The sequence below is a fragment of the Mixophyes fleayi genome, chromosome 2 (assembly GCF_038048845.1).
Source record: "Mixophyes fleayi isolate aMixFle1 chromosome 2, aMixFle1.hap1, whole genome shotgun sequence".
Taxonomy (NCBI): Eukaryota; Metazoa; Chordata; class Amphibia; order Anura; family Limnodynastidae; genus Mixophyes; species Mixophyes fleayi.
In genome coordinates, this window is record NC_134403.1 from 325,830,823 (window position 1) to 325,856,027 (window position 25,205).

Genomic DNA, 25,205 nt, shown 5'->3' on the forward strand with positions numbered 1-25,205 from the left:
AAACCCTCCACGGCTCTGAATTCCCCAAAAAAAATTCTGGACTGCGTAGTGGGGTGGCCCCGGTACTAAATTTGATACCGGGGCCACAATATAATAAATAGTTACACCCTCAACAGGTCAGAATTCCACCAAACAAGTATCTGGACTGCGTAGTGGGGTGGCCCCGGTACTAAATTTGATACCGGGGCCACAATATAATAAATAGTTACACCCTCAACTGGTCAGAATTCCACCAAACAAGTATCTGGACTGCGTAGTGGGGTGGCCCCAGTACTAAATTTGATACCGGGGCCACAATACCTCCTCCAAGTTCCAAGTGTAGTGTTTATAACATATTAACACTACACTAATTCTAGCACGTCAATACCTCTTGTTTTAAATAATGACAGGGCATTTAACTTTTGATTAAATTTTTTGAATTTGTTGACCTTTTCTTTTACTTTTTGAACATGGCAAACGACTGTTAAATGGTCACATAATGCCAAAAAATAGTTGCAAGATGGAATTGTCCTTGGGCCCTCCCACCCACCCTTATCTTGTTGAAATAGGACATGCACACTTTAAAAAACCAATCATTTCAGCGACAGGGCCTACCAAACAACTGTGGCTGAAATGATTGGTTTGTTTGGGCCCCCACACCAAAAAAACAATTCATCTCTCCCTGTACAAACTAAACAGGCTCTACTGAGGAAAGATGTCGTCCTCATCCTCAACCTCTGATACCTCTCCCCCTACAGTGTGTACTTCCTCCTCCTCACACATTATCAATTCGTCCCCGCTGGACTCCACAACCACAGGTCCCTCTGTACTATCTGGAGGGCAGTGCTGTACTTCATTGAGGAATTGATAATTCATTTTTATAAACATCATTTTTTCAACGTTGTGAGGAAGCAACCTCCTTCGCCGCTCACTGACCAGGTTCCCCGCTGCACTAAAAACTCTTTCCGAGTACACACTGGAGGGGAAACAACTCAGGTAAAATAGAGCCAGTTTGTATAGGGGCTTCCAAACTGCCTTTTGAAATTCTAGCACGTCACTACCTCTAGTTAATTTAGATTGCAAGGCTTGTAAATACTTTGAAGATAAAAAAAAGCAGGCTGCACAGACTGTGGAGCTAGAAAGTGAAATTAAATGGACCACGTTACTTTGGGGCCTATCTATGCCCCCCCCCCCCCCCCCAGCCCTACACTTGTAGTTGAATATAAATAAAGCAGCCTGCATAGACTGTAGAACTAGAAATTCAAATATACAAAGAAATGGACAAAGGCAGTTTGGTATCTGTCTGCATAAGATCCCCTCTCCACTAGGAGTAAAATAGAAAACTATTCAGCCGTTATATAATCTAGAATATAAATAGAAATTGAGAAAGGCAATTTGGTATTTGTCTGCATCATAATCATCAACATCCTCCTCAGTGCCAGCTACATCAATATCCTCCTCCCAGTGTACAACATTCACACCTTCATTAGCCAAATCTGTAACTGGACTGTGGGTGATCCTTCCAGCATATGCAGAGGGCGTGCTGCAAATGCTGGATGGAGTCGCCTCTTCCCGTACAGTGATGGGAAGGTCAGGCTTCACAACCACCAACACCCTTGGACTCGCCTTGGGGATTTGTGATGTCATCTGTTTAGAAGGCAGAGTTCTTTGCTGTTTTGTTGTTGTTGCTGACAGCATAACTCTCTTAAATTTTTTGTAGGGGGGGAGGAGGAGGGCTTAGATCCTTGGGTGAAGCTGGACCACTAGTCATGAACACGGGCCAGGGCCTAAGCCGTTCCTTGCCACTCCGTGTCGTAAATGGCATATTGCCAACTTTACGTTTCTCCTCAGATGATTTTAAGTTTCTCTTTTTGCTATTTTTTGAGAACTTGGGCTTTTTGGATTTTACATGCCCTGTACTAGGAGATTGGGCATCGGGCTTGCCAGACGACGTTGATGGCATTTCATCGTCTATGTCATGACTAGTGGCAGCAGTAGGAGGAAGTGGGTCTTGATCTTTCCCTACTTTATACTCCAAATTTTGGTTTTCCATTATATGTAGCACAAGAGAGCGTACCCCTAAGCCACACACACTCGGCAAAGCCTTTAAAAATTATATGCGGCACAGGAGAGTACCACTGGACTTATACTGCTGAATCAGTGAATTTTTTAGTAGCAGTACCACTGGACTTATACTGCTGAATCAGTGAACTTTGTAATATATCAGTACCACTGGACTTATACTGCTGAATCAGTGAACTTTGTAATAGCAGTACCACTGGACTTATACTGCTGAATCAGTGAACTTTGTAATAGCAGTACCACTGGACTTATACTGCTGAATCAGTGAACTTGGTAATATTGCAGTACCAATGGGCTTATACTGCAGGATTGGTTTTGCAAATTTTGTTGTAATTAATTTTTTTTAAAATTATTTTTTTGTATTTTTTTTATAACTTTTTTTTACTTTTTTAAACACTTGGGAATAATGGGGAAATAACTATGCCCTTAGAAGCACAGAGCACAGGACACAGCACCACTGGACTGAACAGGACACAGCACATGACCCAGCAGCACCACTGAACTCAAAATTGACAGAGCACAGCACACAACACCACTGGACTGATACTGCTGAATGTGTGAACTTTGTAATATTGCAGTACCAATGGGCTTATACTGCAGGATTGGTTTTGCAAATTTTGTTGTAATTAAAAAAAAAAAAAATAAGTTTTTGGTATTTTTTTTTATAACTTTTTTTTAATTTTTTAAACACTTGGGAATATTGGGGAAATAAGAACTATGCCCTTAGAAGCACAGAGCACAGGACACAGCACCACTGGACTGATACTGCAGAACACAGCACAGCACAGCACAGCACAGCACAGAACTAAACAGCACAGCACAGAACTAAACAGCACAGCACGAGATCTACCAGGACAGAGGACCACCTAACACACCCTCCCTCTACCCTGATCAATGCCCGAGTGAAGATGGCGGCGACTAGCGGGGAATTTATAGGTTCCGAGTATCGCGAGATCCAACATGACTCCGAGCCTCGGTTTCAAGTTTTCATTTGGCGCCAATACCCGGACCTGTCTCGGATCGGCAACGTTCGGGTGGGCTCGGATTCAGGAAATCCGGGTGCGCTCATCTCTTATCACGACCCACTTGGATTGCATTAAGTGTAACATGATAGTGTGCACCTTCCAATCAGTAAGCTGAAATTATTTTCAAAAGTTAGTATGGATAATCACAGTGGGAGCTACAGCATACTTGCCAACTCTCCCGGAAAGTCCGGGAGACTCCCGAAATTCGGATCAGTCTCCCGGGCTCCCGGGGGAGATGGCATTACTCACGCATCCCGGATTTCACCGACAATCGCGTCATTTGACGCGATTCTCTGTGAATCACGCCATTTTGGAGGGCAGGAGGGGGCGGGACGAGGCCAATCACGTCATTTTGGCCCCGCCCCCCGCGACGCAATTTACGTTTTTTTGCGCGGGGGGGGGGGGGGGGGGGGTTTGGGGGGCAAAATGACGCGATTGGTCTCCTCCCGCCCTCCAGTCAAGTTTTCGAGAGTTGCCAACTATGAGCTTCAGTCCACATTTCAAATAAACGTCTTGTTCTTTGCCTAATAACAGTAGTTGCAGTAGTAAATGAATCAGCCCCATTAGCTTGCAAAAATAGTGGTGGATTATTTCAAATAATTAGTCATAGAAGGGGTTGCATATAAAGTGATGTGCATTTAGGTGACATACATATCTGTGTAGACGCCTAGCAAGTATATCCTTATATTTGGTGAATAGTGATATTATGCTTCTAAAATATATATTTTACATTTTTTTATGTATGAAAGTAGTGACGTCACCTGTATCACATGAAAGTGTTCAGTAATGGAATGTATAACTGTAAGCGAAGGGAAAAAATAACAGGATATAACAATCACCTCATAAGTAATTTCATTTGTATTAACTGTAATTAACAATGTATTCACTACTGTAAAATAAAAAGAATATTAGAAGTCATCCCAACATTCCATGATATGCTGAGATGTAACTAGACATTTATTGGCCCCATAGCAAGAGCCCCCGTGTACCACCAAATGATGAAAAACTCACATATACAGACATTGGAGCGGACTCCCGTCAGCTGTGGGCTCCTCAGCAGCTGTACCCCTGCACCTATCGTAGTTATGCCCTTGATAACCTGTATTAAAGCACTTGCCTGTAGTCTTATGATTTTATATAATCACACCATTTAATATATACTTTTACTGATATACATACATAGTTGCCTACTATCCCGGAATGTCCGGGAGACTCCTGAATTTTTGGGAGTTCTCCCGGTCTCCCGAGAGAGCAGGCAAAAATCCCAGAACCAGCTGTTTCAGTTGTTAAAGATGGTGGGGGCAGGGCTAAAGGCGCCATTGTGGCCCCGCCCCCTGCCACGATTGGCGGAGCCTAATGGCGCACCACACGTTCCGACGCCCCCCTCGACGGACCCCCCTCCCGGACAGCTGCCTTCAAAAGTAGGCAAGTATGTATACATATGGAGCATGTTTTTCCAGGACATGCCAAATTGTGCCATAATAACCACACACATTCCACTGTATTACAATGGTAGTGGAGAGGCGTTAAATGCGAACAGCACAATAGATGCTGTGCAACAGGCGCTGACTTGCGCTGTTCACGAAAAAAGAATTTGATGCATTTGTAGATAGATAGTAGAACGCCTGACACAAGTGTTTGCGCAGCTTCTTTTATGTCCCATAAATACATATTTTACTACCTCACTGAAAAGGCCAGATAGAGAAGGTTGGTGGGTTTGATTCGATTTTCCTCATTAAGTTGTTAGGGCAATCACATCACAAAGCCATATCCACATCAGTTAACAGTGAGTGGTATAGGGTGTGATGACACATTTCATGTCATCGTGTCCCGCGCATGCGCAGCAGCTCCGTTTCGGCAGCACTGTACTATACAGCAGCCACGGCGCTGTCAAAGAAGCGTCCGCGGCGGTACTGTATACAGCACCGCAGCGGACACTTTTTTGACAGTGCCGCGGCTGCTATATAGTACAGTGCCGCTATGTAGGGGCACTTCTTTAGCGGAGGGGAGGGGTATCTGGAGACCCAGGAATCCCCCTGCGTCTACCCTGTGGCTGGGGCTCGATGAGACAATTTACATAATGTGCCCGACCACTTTGCAGCAGGTAAGTGCACTCCAGGAGAACTGCCTGCTCTCTTGTAAGTGCAGGAAATCTATCTCTAGTTTGGAACTCTCCTGGACATTCCAGGTAAATAGGCAACTGTACTTTTAAATGAAGCGATGCCAGGACTCGGCAAGGGCCTAACATGGCAGAATGAAAACCTGAGTTGAGCTCTGCACATCAGGTTATTCTTTCTTGAGGTCTGCTTTCTTCTGGTGGGGTACGTATTTCTGGCGCTAGAAATGTCAGCAGGTTAAGTGCCGACATTTCCAGTGCTGGAATTATGACTGACACCAGTTTTCTTTCTTCAAGGGTCCTATGCGGAGCAGATGAGGCGAGTCAGTTAATGAACACCCATTATATGTATATGTGTACGTATATGCAAACCAAATCCTGGGGGTAAATGTATTAAACAGCGGATTCGTCAAAATTATGGTGATTCTGATGGCCATATTTAAAATTGAATTTTATTAAACACAAATATGGTCGGCAAAAACGCTTAAAATCGTAGGTGTTTAATACGTTTATTCCCTGGGGAATTTATTAAACCTTCTAAAAAGGAAAAGTGGAGGCATCCAATCTGATTCTAGCTGTAATTTTTTAGAATATAATAGATAAATCTGAGAATCTGATTGGTTGCTATGGGCAACACCTCCACTTTTCCTTTTGAGAAGGTTTGATAAATCTATCCCCTGGGGGTAAATGTATTAACTTCCGATTTTTTCAAGTTGTCGCTATTTGGCGAGTTTTGCCTTTAAAGCCATTGAGGCTTTAAATTTTCAATGCAAACTCGCCGAATAAAGGCAACTTGAAAAAATCGGAAGTTAATACATTTACCCCCCTGGGTTCCATTCATACTTAGTGAGAATATATAAGAAAAACACATACATAAAATAAAATGACAATGTTATAGGAAACTAAACTATTTTTATTATTACTGTTATTATCATCATTTATTTATAAGAAAGAAACCACAAGGGTCAGTCACTCTGTACAATGATTGTGGAGCAAAACTACAGATCCCACACTGTGCAAATAACAAAACGAGTTACCTAGACGGACAGAACAGAATAACAATGAGTTAGATAGTCGGGCAGAACAACTATCAATTACACAATGAACAGACAGAATGAGCTGCATAAGAGGGAAGAGAATGGACCAGGGAACATACCAGCGTGAAGCAATACAGTGCCCAGGAACACAAGGAAAGGGCCCTGCACAACAGAGCTTACAATCTAGAAAGAAGGTCCAGACACAAAGAGGGTGACACGGAGTTGGTGAGCAGGATTGAGGCGGTGATGGTAGTGGATGAGCTAGGCAGAGAGCTGGTATTCTAACTATAAGATAAGCACTAAAGCGTTATACTTTAAAATGTATAAACCAGCTTCATAAATGGCCACATACAGTATACAGTAAAATAATCACAGTATATATTGTAATTATTGTATCTTGAACAAGAGGTTTAATTGTGACTAAAGTCTGTCACTTTGTCAACTTAATCTATCACTCCATTTATAAATTACTGAACTGATAGGACAATGTCATCTTGTTTTCTTGGGAGATTTCAACGGCTGACAGTAAGTACAAAACTGTGAAGGTCAGGTTTTCTTCATAGCATTTCAGTTTGGAACTACATGTTTAATCAGTAATGTCATTTGTCTTGTTATGTTTTCATCAAGTTGCTTTATTGTTTACATTTGTTTTAACATTATAAAAAGGAAATTATCATTAATTATTGTATGTTTTGAAGGTCATGAAAAAAGTGTTAATGTTGCCTACACAGAGTAAAGGCAGACAATTTCTGGTGTGATCTCTTATTCATGATATTGTAAATTCAATAGGAATCACTGACATCCATAGCTGAATTAAAGGGGGGTGCTGGAGGCAATTGCCCTGCACCACAGGGGGCCTCCTAGACCGGTTCACGGGATGCCAGTAGGGGACAGTATGGTAACTGGAGACAGGGCCGGTGCTAGGGTTCTCGGCGCCCTAGGCAAAATTTTGCCCGCACCCGCGTGCCCCCCGAACACACTAAATAAAAAAATAATTTGATTTTATTTACTTTTTCTTCCTCTAGCTGCTCCTCGCGATGCATGCTGGGAGGGGAGGGGAGGGGGGCGTTGGGAAGAACTTTATTCACACTGTCTGTCAGTGACAGACAGTGCGATACCTCAGAGGCGCCGCCGGACAGACCATCACATGATCACTGACGTCAGTCAGTGATCATGTGTGAGATGCGCCGCGGACATTGAAAAACAGCGGCGGCGCTGCACTTCTCTCCCGAGCCGTTGAACCGCTGACTAGATTAGAAAATCTAGTCAGCGGCACCCTGCAGGTCCCGGCGCCCTAGGCAACTGCCTAAGGTTGCCTAATGGGAGCGCCGGGCCTGACTGGAGACTGAGCAGCCACCTTCCTTCACGAGGCTGCTAATCCTATGATCCTCCCTTCCCCTATGTGTGGCTGCATCCTCCTGTCCCCGTCCGTACCATATGTCACATGGGACAGGGGCGAACGCAGGGTTTAGAAGGGGGGGTTTCCGCCCCCCCGGGAAAAAAAAAAATAGAGCGAGAGAGAGCTCCATTTCAGCGAGGCTGAATTCTACAGCAGCCGCGGCGCTGTCAAGAAGCATCCGCGGCAGTGCTGTATTATACTACAATACAGCACTGCCGCGGGCGCTTCTTTGACAGCGCCGCGGCTGCTGTACAGTACCATTGGTTCCCGGAGGGGAGGGGCTTCTGGAGAACCAGAAACCCCCCCTGCGTGCGCCACTGTGGGATACGCACCGCAGGACAAGTGCGCCATCTTATCTGAGCAGGCTGCAAGAGAGGCAGACAGAAGAGTCAGCTTCTCACACACAGAACTTTGGATACAGGAGGATTAGAACCATTCATTTAGATGACAATATGATGTTCTCACATTCTGTACTTACAAATCAGCCACATCAATCCAAGCATAAGTGGGTGTCTTAGAGAGGGTGTACACTCATACATGTAAACTATATAATTCCTATAGATTTATTGATATACCATACAATCATCACACATCTGCTAAACAAGAAATTATTTAAAAGTAGCGAAATATCTGATAGTCAAAAGAAAGTTTATCAGAAAGTAAAGGTTGTGATTTAAAAAGAATGCCAAACATTAATAGTTTCTTTATTATAGTGTCTTATCTGAGGATTTGCTAATGACTGTTTTTCTGTATGACTAATAAATATATATATCCTCATAAATATTATAATTTTAATTCTGACTGCTGCTTCATTACCAAATTTCAAACATAATATATTACTTAGCTCATTAATCTCCCTGCAGACTGTGGACATTGTGCTATTCTCCTCTGAGTGCAGCACTAATAGGAGATGACAGTGCCAGGCCAGCACAGGTGACAGCTACAACCCCTACCACCTCATGAGTTATGCCCATGTGCCTAACACTTGTTTTTTTACATTGTGTTGAATGACTGCTCAACAACCAGATCCATGAGCAATTTGGCCACACCTGTATAGGCATTGCAATGCTTTAACTTCCCCTGTGCAAATACTGAACAAATGATGACTCCACATATACATATACCATGATGGTCATTGTTTAACCTGGTTTTCAGTGGTGGTAGTCAGCATATCGATGTTGACTACCACTACAACACTTACCCCGACATGATGACTCCGAAGGGCTCCTTTCTGACGTGGATCGATGACGACTGCTGTGGGAAGCGACTACAACCTGGATGACTGGAGAATCCGCCACGACTTGATGACGTCACTTACATCCGCGACGCTGTTATCACTGCTGTTAAGGGGGTAATGTAAGTATACGCCCATGGACAATCTACTTTACAAAGCGTTGCAAATTGTCCATGGCCGCATACTAACATTACCCCCTTAATAGCAGCGATGACAGCATTGCGGATGTAAGTGACATCATCAAGACGCGCCGGATTCTTCAGTCATCGGGATTGGTTGCAGTCGTTTCCCACAGCAGTCGTCATCGATCCAAGTTGGAAAGGAGCCCTTCGGAGTCATCATGTCGGGGTAAGTGTTGTCGGATTATTCATTGTCATTATAACGTACCCCACCCGTTTTCAGCCATACATGATCATGTCTGATTCAAGAAGATCTGATTTTTACTGACCAACCAAATTTGCTCTGTGAGATGTCAGTTTTAAACCAAATGTATATTTCTAGCACAAAATTCAGTATTTACGCTAACATTAATTGCATTAGTGCTGTATTTAATATTAAAGGAGCACTTACCGCAAACGTTTAACTGAGCTGCTCCTTCCCCTGGGAGGATTTCTGGGAACAGCATTTTCCCAGGGCTGCAGTGTTGCTATGGTACAATACCGGCAAAAGCCAGTGCTGCACACACAACCTATGGGCTGTAAACGAATGGACCAATAGGAAGCCAAAAGCAGAGTGCTAGTGACTACCTGTTGGTCCACAAGAACATACACCCAGGGCTAGATTTACTAAGCTGCGGGTTTGAGAAAGTGGGGATGTTGCCTATGGCAACCAATCAGATTCTAGTTATCATTTTGTAGAAGGTACTAAATAAATGAAAGCTAGAATCTGATTGGTTGCTATAGGCAACATCCCCACTTTTTCAAACCCGCAGCTTAGTAAATCTAGCCCCCAGAGTCTGGGAATGCAGCTACAGCTTTTGGCACAACCCTCAACTGACAGACATGTTCCTCCGGTTAACACTTTAACCAATCGAATAAGCCTGGACCTGTTTCACAGACATGGAGGAGCCCCGGGCAAAACTGCTTCATCGTGCAGTTCCTGGAATTCTGCTCAGGGGCAAATTGTTACGTTTAACTGGAAGTGTTTGTTAAGGAGTTGGATAGTTTATCACTAGCTTAATGGCAGCCTTCAAATTATTTTACTGTTTTTAATATATTTTTTCAACTTAATAATATTTTCTTTTTCCTTTTTTCTACTAAAAGGTTATAAGCTACATTTTATTGCCAAGAGAAAGCCATTCTTGTAAATGCTTCACATCCAATTACTTACAATGTCAATATTAGGCTTGACATTACCTAATAGTCTGTTTCAACAATATAGATTTATTTCATCCTGACGTCAGTGATGGCATTACAAAATGTAAAATAACGGATTTACTGGAAAAAAGGTTGCAGGTCACACTATTGTAATTATGAAACAAAGTTCAAATGGATTTTAAAACCACCTAAATCTAACCAGGCTTAGCATGTTTAGGCCTAAACTATATGGGTGATGTAATTATCCTCATAAGGCTAATCTATAAATATTATATATACTATGTATTATATATACTATATATACATATACTATGCTACTTAGGCTACTTTTCACAAATAACTCCCTGAGCACAAGTGCATGCTGCCCCTTGTAGTGCCACAACAATGTGGTGTCACATCATAAAAATAAAATTTTTGCTCCACTGGTAATGAAATAGTAAGCCACTATAATATAATAAACTAAAATAAAAATACATTTATATATAATCAATATTGAAATCTGTCCCACTAATTTATTCATAAAATAATTTGCCTCCCCCGTAAGATAATTAATAATCATTTTTGCACCTCTAAACAAGAAATCATGGTTACCCTCATATTTAAAACGTGCATTGAGTCTCCTGTTGTATTAACATTGACTAGATAGCTCCAAATGCATGCTTTTTCCTTTGTTCAATCTTGGGTGAGTTTCTGTTTAATCTTTGGCGAGTTTGACCTCAACCATCGGTGGGATAGGTGTTTTAAAATTGACACAAATCACCAAAAATTGGATTTTGGAATGTGAAGATCCTAGGTTAATACATATGGCAACTTTGCACATAAAATGAGTTCAGTACTATAAACTGGAACAGTTATATACAACAGTTAATATGCCAGCAGCCAATCAGAAATACCTAGATATCACTGCTGATAATCATCATCATCACTGCGTATTTTGCACCAGCTGTCCATTACCCACCATAGACACACCTCCTAAAAGGTTTATCTAGGGATGTGTCCACATTTGTGTTGCAATTACAGGAACACACCCTTATTGTAGTCTGCTTACGCATGCCTGCCACTACCCGTCCCTGACCTGTTCCTCCAGGTGTAAGGGGGTGCAAGTTTAAAATATGCAAAAATCTTGATATGGACATATGGGTACTCTTTTATTGTACGCATACACAGTGTGAAAATATGTATGCTACAAGCGTGTGTGTCTAACAAAAGAACAAAAACAGATGTAGGTCCAAGTAGGAAATGAGTTCCTATATAAATATTTTATTAATATTAATATAAATATTTTATTAATAGAAATAATAATTGTTCAAAGTGAGTGCTTTTGAGGAAACTGTTCTATTGATTCTATATTAATACCGATGTCATAGCAGTAGGAGTTTTACACCTTATAGTGAGATTTGGATATCACTATCTTTATCAATATCAATTCAGAGATGTGAAGGGTCTTTGTTATTCACGTTATTTATATGTCTCTATCATTTGCCAATGGGGATGTAATTCACTTATATTTTATTGACAAGTGATTTGTGGGAGGTAAGTTATATTTTTGTTTATAGATCTCATTTCAATATAATAACATTTTATTCTGGTTGCTTTGTTTCCAGTCAACTATTTTGAATCATTTGCCTCAGTACTAGTGTGGCTGGATTACATAGAAATAATTTATTGTAGAAATGTATTTGAATTAGTAGTGCAGGCACCAATTTATACCATTGCAAGTGTACTGACTTTGATATTGTGTTATATTTCTTTATTAGCAATGTACTGATTTCTGAGGCCATGTCAGGGGGGAAATGTGTTTTCTGTGACTGTCTGAAGGCAGGTAATCTCATGTTAATTAGACCTTTTTATTTCAGTCTCCAACACATCACTTAGCATGAAGACATGGGGGTGGGGGGGTAATTAAACTTGCCTGCTTGATGACTACTTTCTTGCTGTAAGTCATGTGACCTGCATATTAAACCCAAATCTAAACCATTAACTGGCTATTCTGAGGTTTGAACACAGCGTCTAGTACCTCCGCTCTGCCTGCTACCCAGCAGCTCTGACCAGTGTGATAGGCCATGGAGGAACAATCCACAGCAACCCTGATCTACAGGAAAATGTCAGGGGTACCAGCCCAGGTGCCCAGTTAGGGGGTACACTAGCAGCGACAGTTACCCAGAAGGACATGGATCTGGATGCTGCTAAGGAGTCCAGTGGTGGCAGTATTGTAAGCCTGTCCCACTATGGTTAGAGGGTGCATTTTGGAGAAAGAAAGGGGATGATGGCAAGGCAAGCCCAACCAGTCCCCAGCAACATAACAGACAGGGTGGGATAGGCGGTCCATACTGTCAAATTAGGTATACAAGGTATGTCTATTAAATAATAAGACTGTGATTCTACTAGTAAACAAAGCAGTCAGAACTGGTTATAACTGCATATGTAGTAACCTTGAACTTGTCTGAACCTGCATGACAAGTGCAACACTCTATGACATTCAGTTGATTGTGAGTCGCCATTTAGTTTGGTTGTGTTTTCTGTAGAGTGCCGAAAAAAAGCTAAGTTTAAAAGTTGAACAACGTATTAATTTTAAATTTTTAGTAAAATTGCACAAAACACCAACAGAATTTTTTCAAATGCTTACTACGGCCTATGGGAATGACTGCCTGTCTCATGTGTGTTTATTTGAGTGGCACAAAAGATTTAGAGAGGGACATGAGAATGTGGAAGATAATGGACGCCCTGGACGACCTTACACTTCAAGTACCAAAGAAAATGTAGAAAAAATCAGTTAGGTTGATTGAAAAGACCGCCGACTCGTGTTCGAATAATATCTGAATCCATGAACATTGACAAAGACACCGTATGGAAAATTTTGCGTGAGGATCTTATCATGACGAAAGTTTGTGCAAAGATGGTCCCAAGGGTTCTTACACCAGAGCAAAAAGAACGTCGCAAGGAATGTTGTGATGACATTCTGCAGCAACTTGATACAGATCCAAACCTGTTTCATAAAGTAATCACTTGTGATGAGACCTGGATCTTCCAGTACCATCCTGAAACCAAAAGACAGTCAATGCACTGGAAAACACTGTCATCACCAATAAATGAAAAAAGCTTGTCAAAGCAAGTCAAAATTCAAAGCAATGCTCATTTTTTTTTCCAATATCATTATCATCATCATCAGCTATTTATATAGTGCCACTAATTCCGCAGCGCTGTACAGAGAACTCATTCACATCAGTCCCTGCTCCAGTGAAGCTTACAGTCTAAATTCCCTAGCACACACAGACAAACCAAGAGAGACTAAGGTCAAATTAATAGCAGCCAATTAGCCTACTAGTATGTTTTTGGAGTGTGGGAGGAAACCGGAGCACCCGGAGGAAACCCACGCAAACACGGGGAGAACATCCAAACTCCACACAGATAACGCCATGGTCGGGAATTGAGCTCATGACCCCAGCGCTGTGAGGCAGAAGTGCTAACCACTGAGCCACCATGCTGCCCAATATCAAGAGTGTTATTTGGGAAGAAAGGGTTCCAGAAGGCACAACAGTTAATCAGCATTATTATAAGAAAATTTTGAAAAAGTTGAGAGAAAGAGTCAGAAAGAAACGGCCGCAACTATGGAAAACTGGTTTCTTTCTTCATCAGGACAATGCGCCTGCTCACACAGCACAATCTGTGAAGCAGTTTATGACTTACAAACACATTACTACACTTGAACATTCTCCATATTCGCCTGATTTAGCACCTTGCGATTTTTATCTTTTCCAAAAAGTTCAATCAGTGCTTAAAGGGACACATTTTGAGTCAGTTGATGCTGTAAAGAAGAAGACGGCAGATATGTTGAAACAAGTGACAGAAATTGATTTGCTCCATGCCTTCAACCAGTGGAAAACAAGACTACAGCGATGTATTAGTGCAAATGGGGAGTATATTGAAGGGGACAAACATTAAATTGGTAATACCAATAAATAAAGGTGAGTTATTTAATCAGTCTCGTTATTTAATAGACATACCTCGTATACATATTTAGTACTAGGTATATACATACTTATCAGTACTAGATATATACATATTGCACATGAATTGAATTGAGTAGGTATTGCTGTTGGCATACTTATATTAATTAAATGTCTCAATATCTAAAATATAGTCATTTGCTATTCTTTCTATTTATTTATTTTATATTTTATGTTTGTATTATAAATTAAAGTTGCTTTTATTACTCTTACAAGCATGGTATATGATTTTGAGATACTTATAGTATTTTGATGATTTACATTTTTAACATTGCTTTGCATATGAGCTTGACCTTTAACACCCTTGGATAGGCTGCTTATTAACACGCTTGCTTACAGCTGTTAACATGGGGAACATTTCACTAATCTTTAGGATACGGGGCATTTCAGCGTTATTGTGGACAAGATTTTGACTGTCCTTGGTGTCTCTGTATCACTTGAGACTTAATGCACTAACAATCTTTGTGCATGAGGCTGACTTACTAACAAAGGTTTTTTGACAAGTATACCCTATATATTGCATTAACTGTAGCTGTAAACGAAGTTCAGCCCTGTTGTTCTTGAAATACAGGATTACATTTGTGCTCCTGTTTGGAACTATATAGGTTCCTTATTACAGGACTGAATACCATATATCCTATACTAACTAGTATTGAGAATATTCAGGAAACCTGGTAAACTGATAATAATTGTTTTAGTCTAATAATTGAATAAAATAAATTGTTTTACTTCACAATGGTATTGCAACCTCTTGATTATTTATTTTATTTTGTTTACACTATATTAATAAAAGGGTTCCAGTTGCCCTTCACTTTGGGAGCTGCGGGTTTATATCCAGCTATACTTTAAGGCACCATTTGTAATAGTAGAGTATAGCGTCTAATACGTTAGAGTTTATTTGTGCACAAACACAAGCTGGTTAGTGATGACCTAGTACTTTCATGTTAGCATGTGTTTGAGGTTTTTTTTTTTATTTAAATATACTTATAAGGGAATATATTGTGAATTTGTAATGAATTATTATATAATCCACTGTATCCAGGTACAGTCTTTTATATTATTTATCAATGTTTGTGTGAAGTGTTGTTTTTTTTATTCTTAGTACTCCCTTGTCCGACTCACAGGTATATACTCTATCTATATAGTGGTGTAGAAGCACACCAGATTGATGCAACATTCCTCTCTCCCTTTTTCCTTTGCCAATATTCAGCCATTGTAGGTTTTTATCATGTTTATGTTACTGTAAGAATACAGCATGCACTATTTTTAGATGTAATGGGTAAACAGATGTGAATGTTAGAGAAATGGTCATAGGGAGATGGTTTACGTGGCAATAACTAAGAGCTTTTAGCTGTAACACTGAGGGTTATTTAATAACAGTCAAGGATGACTTATATAAAACTTTCAACAGTAAAGTATATTAAATTACCCATTAGTAATTCCCTTATCCAACTGCTGCACTCTTATATACTGAGAATACTCTGTATCAGCACTTGATGAATTCCAGCGGAATATCTATCTTTCCACATCAACAGTACATTGTGCAGATTGAATTGAGGAAGTGTGTTCTGTGCATGTTTCCCATTAATCTTTGCCTTGTGTTAGCTTAACATGGTAACAAATGTATCTGAATAATGCTTTGTATCAATCGCGAGGTTACACGTTTTCATTCCTAGCAGCATAATAAGACCTTTGCTTTTATGCAGAATGACATATTGTTCAAATAAAGAATACAGTACATTGTATATCACTATAAAATAAAGAATCCCTTTGCTGCCAAAATAAGAAAAGTAACAAACAATAAATTGACTCTATTATTCTACAGGTCATGCATAAAATCACATTAAAGCTAAGAACCATAGCTAAAAATATTGTGGTACTGTAAATATAATCTAAATGATCAGTACATTTATTATAATAAAATGCAAAGTTTTGTTGGTAATTACAGTTTAGCAAAGCAATCTCTCTTTCTGAACCTTTTACTTTCACCCTGTATTTAACAATAGTAGGGCTAATTATGGCATTGTGAAAACAAAACTGTTAGTCCAATGTATCAGTATAATTTCTTCAGCTAGATCACACAGCCTAATCACATCCATCACTATCCTGTCAAGTGGCTCACCACCAAATGGAGCGACAAGTCATTTTGCCAATTAGCTGCATTTACCATTTTTTCCATTTAGCTGCATTTTCCATCTGAATAGCGACACTAAATCTTATGTCCAAATTATCAAAGACCCAGAAACATCGAAAAGTAATCTAATGATAAATAACAATAATAGCCACAAAGTTTGCCCTAACATAAAAGACAATTACATTCTCCTGCACCACATAATGTTGACATATCCAATTTAAATCAAGTATTCACGTAACTATATTTTATAAAATATCTAAAACAAAAATCTTTCACGTGCATTTAATCTCACATTTTCCAGTCCTTTATATAAGTCTTAAAAGATGTAATATATTGACCACACATGCAAATCTGCCCCATTTTCATCCCTGCAGACAGCAATATCCCTCCAATAATAAGTCAGATAACATTCTCTCATTCATATTATTACAAAGAAAATTTTTCTTATGGAAAACCTGTACCCTGCAATCATCTATACTATGCCATCTTGTCAGTCCACCTCACCAATACATTTATAGCAGTAGACATTTTTCCATGTTGGTTATGATATCAGCTGTACTACTCAGAGCCAGATTCATACATTAGACAATCAAGACATGCGGTGCCTAGTTTACGATAACTTGTTTTGTTTTTTACAATTGAAGGGGAGTATGGGGGCTCAAACCAATATCTTGCCTAGGCACCAAGGGGTCTAAATCATACTCTTGTACACCTGATAGGCTCACTAGTCCTCTAGGTTCTATCCTCTAGTCTCCCAGTGTAATAGACTGGTTTTCATAGTCATTGGACGAGCCTGTACATTGCTGTTTGTCTGAATTAAATAGTTGTAAAGCACACAGCCAGAACAATAATGTTGTAATGTTAATAGTGTTGTAGACATATTGATGGCTGTGTCGATGATTTTGAGCCAGATAGTGAGAATCCTAAAAGCATTTTCAACCACTCATCTAACATTTTAAAGTTTGCTATTCAAAATTTTCCTTTCATGCCCTCAGCATAAAAGGCTTCATTACATTTTTATGCAGGCCAAAGACCTCATCTTCCAAATGCACAGTATTTATTCCTTCCTTTGTGTCTGTATGTGAAGAAAGGTTACATTTGTTCTCTTGGATTCTGTGATTATTTTCACAATAACTGTAACCTCTAATAACCTTCCACCCTCCTATTATTCCCAATGCCCACCATGAAGGTCATTATAATGGAAAGTGATGCTTATATATGTAATATATCTATATATCTAGTTCTAGCTCTCTCTCTCTCTCTCTCTCTCTCTCTCTCTCTCTCTCTCTCTCTATATATATATATAAATAAATAAAGAAGTGTGTTTGTTTGTTTGTTTGTTTGTTGGTGAATATCTTCAACACTGGGCAGAAATTTGAACTGGGGAGCCTGTACTGGGCCTACCACTGGATAGATTTGGTTTGTCTGTCCGTCTGGTTATGCATTTGGACTCCTCTGCATCGATTGCATGAAACCAATGTGAGCTGGTCCAGTTAGATCCTGACCAGGTTTTAGGGGGGTTAGGGTCCCAGTCGAACCTTCCAATTGTGCTGGGCAGAACCTTAACCAAGGGAGCCTGTTCTGAACCTCCCAGTGGATGGATTTGGATGATAATTAATATAAGAACAAAAATGACACTGGACAGCGACCTCATGGGTGTGTTGGAAGAGCTGCTAAGCTACTAATTATTTTTAAAATGTTGACAGTTACATCAAACTCATTGATAACTTAATAGCTTGAAGATTTAAACCCGGGCAATGCCAGGTACTTCAGCTAATATACATATATTTATAAATGGTGTGTTTTGATGTCACTATAATAAGTGAGGACTGATGTATCATCATTCAGTGTTAATATTGTACTCTATTTTTGATATTTTGTAGAAAGTGAATCACTCAGGAGAACACACAGACATTTGAAAATATTTAAGTCATTCCATTTTCCCACCATGTTGCCCAGTTGCCACCCAACAAGATCCTTTTGAGGAAATGTACTACTTTTTTCAACTCCAAATCACAGGATTGAAAACCTAAACTGCTGGCTATGTATGGCATTTTTTTAGGACATTCATTTTTACCCTACATTGTATAAAAGAACAGTACGAATTGGACACAGTCTTCTAGTGTGCGAGGGTGAACAAAATGTTATAAAGTAACCCTCTTTTGGAGATATAAGTTCACTCAAACTGATTCTTTGGAAAAAAGATCATCCAGACCTGGTTATAAGGGTCTGCTGTTTGTAATACTTATTTTTCCATAAGATACACATTTTCCACTTTCCTAACTATAAATATCTACATTTGGAATCTGGAGACCGGACAAAAAATTTCTTGACCAATATATACAGTATTTTCTACTACTAAAATAAGTACATATGATCTTTGCATCTTTCAAGGAATATTTTTAGTCCAGAACTTTGTGGAATTTCTATGTGCACTTACTCCCTCTGGAAAGAACCTTTTTGATGTTTCCAATATTTCACCAATAACTACTAATTAAAAGGATCTTTATGACCCTTTGTCCAATAAGATGTAATACATTTATTTAGAAACAGGAGCACCGTTTCTATTAATACTTAGCAAAAGTACCATAGAAAAAGAAGGTGGCAGCTCCCCCCAGAACCAATGAATCGGTAACCAACTAATTCACTACTGTAAGAACTTACCTGCTCCACTCCCAATCACAGCACTCACTTGTTTACTTCCTGGTTGGTGCTGCGATCATGTGACTCTGGGCGGGGTTTGAAACTCCCTGCACTATGTAAGATCCACTCTGACGCACTGTCTGTGTCAGAGCAATAGGTTGCTAATTCCTGCATCTGGCTCCTGCTGTGCTTTCTGGCCCTCGTTTCCTAATGCATTTCTCCAGGCTTGTCTGACTACGTCTCCTGGATTAACCCTTGTGCTGCTTTACTTCAGTGTGTATCTGACCCGGCTTCTTCACTGACCTCACTTTCTGGATTGTTCTCAGCACCACATACCTCAGAGTGTATCTAACCCGGTTTGATATATTGACCACGACCTCTGTACCTTCCTGTGTTTATCCAGCCTGTGCATAGGAAAGGACTCTTCTCCTGATTTCTCTCGGGGAGATTCCTGTTAGTGGTACCTTGTTGTTGCCTTTATCCTAGCAGCTCTTTTGAGACACAGAATCCTTCTGCTGTTCTGGATTACTTCTACTGTGAATGCAGCTGTATCCTTCCATCTACCCTTTATCACCTCAGGGGGCTGAGGGTCGCGACCTGTGGGCTCCCGGCAGCAAAATCCATCCTGCCTTGTGGCGGCTCTTGTTGAAGACCGGGGGGGGGGGGGCGTTAAACTCCACGCCTCAGGAAAACCTGAGAGAATCCTGAATGATAGTTGCCCTCACGCCAGTAACAACTACAAACTCAAATGTTATCTGAGAGGCAGCCTTGGAACCTACCTCAAAAAACAACATGGCCTGTTTGCTTACTGAAATTAAAGTTAATCAGAAATTCAAAAAGCTGTGGCAGGCTTAAAAATTGTCAGAGATAGGAACCAGTACAGATGCCGTAGAGTCCAAAGTATTGAGTGCACCCAGCATTTTTATTAACATATTTTTGTAGAAAAAAGAAAGTTGTTCTGACGCACCAACAGTGGGACATTTACCCAGTCAGTATAGTTATCATAGGAAAAATCCTCTATCTTAATTTAAATCTGGGGTGCAACCTTATACACAATTATAACATGGCACAAAAGAAGAAAAAGGGGTTTGTTTGACAAGGTGCACTGGATATCTCTTAAGTTATCGTTTGTAGTTTTCATGAACCGTCCATTTAAAATGTAACTTTTATTGATTGTATGTCTAAAAAATTACATACAAATATTAAAATGATATCATGCTAATAAAAAAACAAAAATATGTGAATAAAAATGCTGGGTGCACACAATACTTTCTCCTGTATAAGCGGGGTTGAAGATATAAAACAAGTTGTACACTTGGAATAAGTAGTTGGTATGCAAAATAAATGTGCTGAATCACTGTTCAATAACCTGCCACTTATATAGCCATAGATAAACAAACCCCTGACAAGTGTAAGGAAGAGGTCTAGGTATGGCAGTCCTATCCATAATGACTGAGTCATCTCTAATAGGCTGTATCAACGATCCGTGGTTACAATCTATGGGGAGTGTATTGCTATCTGCCTCCTAAGTGCTCCTTGCTATCTCTGGGCTTATAGGAGCTATACTGCATAAGAAATCCCCTCCATATAATAGAGCACCAGATGCACCCAGCAAGAATGCCGACATGCATTTCGCTAGGTAGTGCTTATTCAAGGCAAGCTGACAGTTCTTATATACTGTCTGTCTGGAGTTTACTGAGTGATGTCAGGTAAGTAGACCAATCAAAGGTGCAATGTCCCATAGGATTGACAGTGCTGTCTGCCAATAGGTATAAGGTTTACTTTAGGCACCGCCTCTTTCATGTTCTAATTGTTTAGATCACGTCTGTATCTATCTGTATGTGTTACATTTATCTCATTGTAATGGGTAGTATCGTGTATTGTGTATCAATTATATCTTTCAATTCAGCACATTTATTTTGCATACCAACTACTTGTTTCAAGCTTACAACCTGCTTTATATCTCCAACCCCGGTTATACAGGAGAAAATATTGAGTGCACCCAGCATATTTATTCATAATTTTTTGTTTTTTATTAGCATGATATCATTTTAATATATTGCTGGTCATTTTTTAGACATACAATCAATAAAAGTTACATTTTAAATGGACGGTTCATGAAAACTACAAACGATAACTTAAGGGATATCCAGTGCACCTTGTCAAACAAACCCCTATTTCTTCTTTTGCGCCGTGCATTAAATAATAGTCAGAACTACAACCATAAACGTTTTTGTGCACTATTAGAGGTAAACTGATGTGAACAAAGTGCTTTTTTTTTTAAGTGCAATTGAAGTCGTCTGAAATGACAGAATAAATGAATTATGGCACTTGAAAATATATCACCAAGTATAAGAATCCCATATTTTATGCTTTTAAGGAAAACCGAAACAATCATGTTACATGAAATTCGCCCATTCGTTTGGCACCAACTGCAGTAAAATTCATAACGGAAATTGATTCCCACTATTCCTGCTGTTATAGATGTACAGGAGTTCAAATCATTCCAAGGTATAGATTATCATTAGGTATTTGCTGGGAAAACCAGGGCACATGAGAACGCAATGCAATTACCAAGTTAATAAATAGTTATATGGCTCTGGGTGTTAATATACCTGTATACTGCTGCCACTTCCTCTCCTGCTGCTGTTCTGACTCTCCCCAGGTGTCTTGGCACTATAGCACAGAGCATCAAACCCCAGTATGCCTCCAACACAGTCTCCAATCAGACATACCTGCAAAAACACAGATAAAAAGCACTTAACGCCAGAAAAAAAAGAATCTAAATATGAACATGAGTAGTTACATTAAATACATAGAACAGTTTGTACTTTTAGAGCCGGAGAATGACAGCAACCAACAAATTAGGAAACAAAATCATTTAAGAGTTAAGTTGTTGTAGGCTGTAGTGCAGGGAAGGATAAGTCATAGCCAGCCTCTTGTAGCCTTTGTAGTGTGAGCCAGTTAGACTCCCTGTTATGTGTTCGTCAGGGTCTATGTATAGATAGACTGGCTTAGAGTTATCATAGTGCCCTATGCATGTAGGGTCCAAATAAACACTAGATCCTAGCACTTTGAGACTATATGACCAATTTGTCATGTAGTGGATGTTTGTCATTTGCATGAACTGCCTACTGTGCCTAGTGTTCAACTCATGGCAGAAAAGTGATATGGGAGTGTACACACTAATGCGAATACGGACAATCATACATATTTCACACAGCACAGTTGCAGCATGCTACCATGGGTGGACAAAGTGTAATGCTTCAACTGTGTATGACATCCATACCAATAGCATCAGGAAGGATGCCACATTACGCTGGGGACACATCTGGAATGGGCCGAGCGATCGGACCATCGATCGCGTGTAAAATCGATCGGCATAAAAAGTTGGTGGAAAATTCTGTAGTGTGTACCCAGCTTTAGTGAGGTCTTCATTGGCTCAGAGTTAACGATGTTCCAGTTGTCTGCTGGTCATAGGCCAGTTCATTTGATCTTCAACAAAGGGTTGGGGGCAACTTCCCCCCAAACTGTTGTCTACATATCTTCCGCCGAATAACAGTTCAAACTGACCCACAAACAAAGTACCTTTCATTGTTAATCTCATATTGCTTATAACTTGCGACCGCTAGATGTGATCGCTACTTTGTCGACACCAGGATAATGCTGGTGAAAAAAGCTTTAAAATAAAACCAAACTCTACCTTTTAGATAACCTGAACTATAAATACGCTATCTTTAATATTATCATCTATGTATAATTAATCTCTAGTACATTTTACTAATAAATAAATGTGGATTGGAATTTTAATAAATGTGTATTATTTACAAGTGTAAGTGCGAAAGTAAATGTGAGTTGTTAATCCGTGCAACTGCATCACTACACGCGGCGTATTAACCGCACGGTAATAAAATATTCATTAATTTAGTTTGCTTCATCCAATTATTTGACTTTCACAGAACATGAGGCCTGGTGTGAAGACACTTACTGATAATGATGACACCAGCAGCACTATCTAGCAGTTTCTGACAAATACTGCTTTGTGCAGCATTAGGTGGAAATTATACTGGTATATTATATTTCCCACAAAGTAATTATGATTTGCTGTGTGTTATAGCCTTACGGTACAGACTCTAATCATCATTTCAAGTACGTGCCAATGATTTTAATACCCTTACATTTTGCAAAGTGTAGAAAGAAATGGCGGCGTGCGAAGGGTGTTTTTTAGGAAGTAATTTTCACTTAGCATTCAAGCTCCAAGTTTCCTACATAGCCTGGAAATGTAAGACGCCTGCAATGAACTAAAGACTAATGTTTGCTGTCACCTCAAGACTTAAAGGGTTTAAAGAAATGTATGTTCATTTTTTTTTTTCCTGTGCATAATACCCTCTTCTAATTGGTGTAATGTTTCTTGCAATAATCTCGCCATTCAGCACTCTCGGCAGGCTCACTATGCTGTTGCTTATTAAAGTGGCTTAAATCCAGCGCTGTCTCAGAAATTCGGATACACTCCAAAATAAATTACATTATTGTTATTAAACAAACAGATTATAGTGTGGGCGATGTGGGTGTTCTCCAGTGTAATTGCAGATTTATTGAGGGGCCGTTCCTCTCTCATATAACAGGATGCTGAAATTGGCCATATTTTTCCCATTTAATCCCATTAAGCTCCATATTTCCCTGTCAGATGCACAGACTAAACATTATAAACACAAAGCTGCTTCTCTTGTAATAAATTCTCACGGATGGCTGTCCCATGCTGCACGCTTGACAGAAAGTATAGCTTCTCTGGAACAAGGAAAGCAATTATCAGCAAGAAATGATAAGTAGTTTCAATGCTGGGGAACAGTGTAATAGATTGTGGCATGAATCCCCCAGTATTCTACAGGAATAGCTGTAGGATGCACATGTTTAATGAAAAGTTTGCTGCTTTTCTTCTGTAGTTTGCAAATCCATAAACCGTTTTTGCTTACTTATCTATATAATTAGTGAAAAATGCTAATTTTTCCCACATGTTCATATTTCCCCACCGAAATACAACACAACATGTTGCCTTAATATGCAAATTAATGTGCAAGTAGGTAATAAAATATGAATCAAAGTGGAATATTTTCTTCCCTTTCAATGTGGACTAATGCACTGAAATGTGTAAATCATTATAAGAAACGCTGTTATTTAAAGTTTGATTTTTCTACATTTACATAACTATAACTGCCAATAAAGCATACATGGTAATATATGGCAGCAATACAGCAACGCCGCGGACGCTTCTTTGACAGCGCCGCGGCCGCTGTATAGGACAGTGCCGCTATGGTGGGCACTAAGTTAGCGCACGGGGGGGTTTCTGGAGACTCATAAAACCCCCCTGCGTGCGCCACTGCTAAAAGATTTTCACTTTATTTTGCATTGCGGCTGTATCCAGCACTGTATGGTGTAGTCAGATGCCTCATGTCATATTATAAGGCCAAATCTGGCACTTAATACTGACGTTTCTGTATCATGGCCTGGAGAAATGATGTAGGAAGGTTTTTTTATTTTATTTTTTATTAGAAAACCCTATTCTATACTTCAAGAATACATATAGTGCAGGGGTCAGGGAACTTTTTTACCTTTTACCCCCAAATATATTTAGTTACGCTGATGTTACCCCCTTGATTTGAAAGGAAGGAAATCATATATTATTAATTATTGGAATTCAAAATTTTATTGAATCTATTCAAAATTTCTTTGAAAGCTTCAACTTCAAAACTTCAGGTTTTGGAGAAATGATGTTGCTTCATTTTTGATACGAGAGCATCAATATTGGGTCATTTTGATGTCAGAGGAATTTGGATATAGTCTTCAGTATCCAATCAATTTCTCTGCTTTGTTTTTATGTTCGTAAGAGTGCAAAATCCTTGTTGCAAAAGGCAGCAACTTTTTAATTGCATCCTCATGTGCAATTTTGAATGGATTTGCAGCTGTTGACATCCAAAAATATGACAGATCTGCTTTATTTTCAAATGCAATACGTGCTTCATTATTGCATCGAAGCTCAAGAAGTGCCTCTGCCAACCCTTGAGGCTCTTCTGGTACAACAGCAATTTCACCTTTAAAGGGGTCTACAATCCAACTGACAGCATGTGAATCGGCAGCATTACCTCCAGGAATTTCATTTTTACCCCATTTGGGGTTACCCCTGGTACCTGACCACTGATATAGTGCGTTACGAAGCAATCCAAAAGTAAGGCTGT

General features: G+C 39.7%; 1 protein-coding gene across 1 annotated transcript in view; it reads right to left on the reverse strand.

Annotated features, from left to right (window-relative positions):
- The window catches only part of PITPNM3 (PITPNM family member 3), a 438,571-nt gene that overhangs the window by 87,921 nt on the left and 325,445 nt on the right, over positions 1-25,205 (reverse strand). Inside the window, exon 7 of the mRNA XM_075196781.1 lies at positions 21,588-21,707. Within this exon, the coding sequence (XP_075052882.1) occupies positions 21,588-21,707 (120 nt within the window). The remainder of the gene's footprint in view (positions 1-21,587; positions 21,708-25,205) is intronic.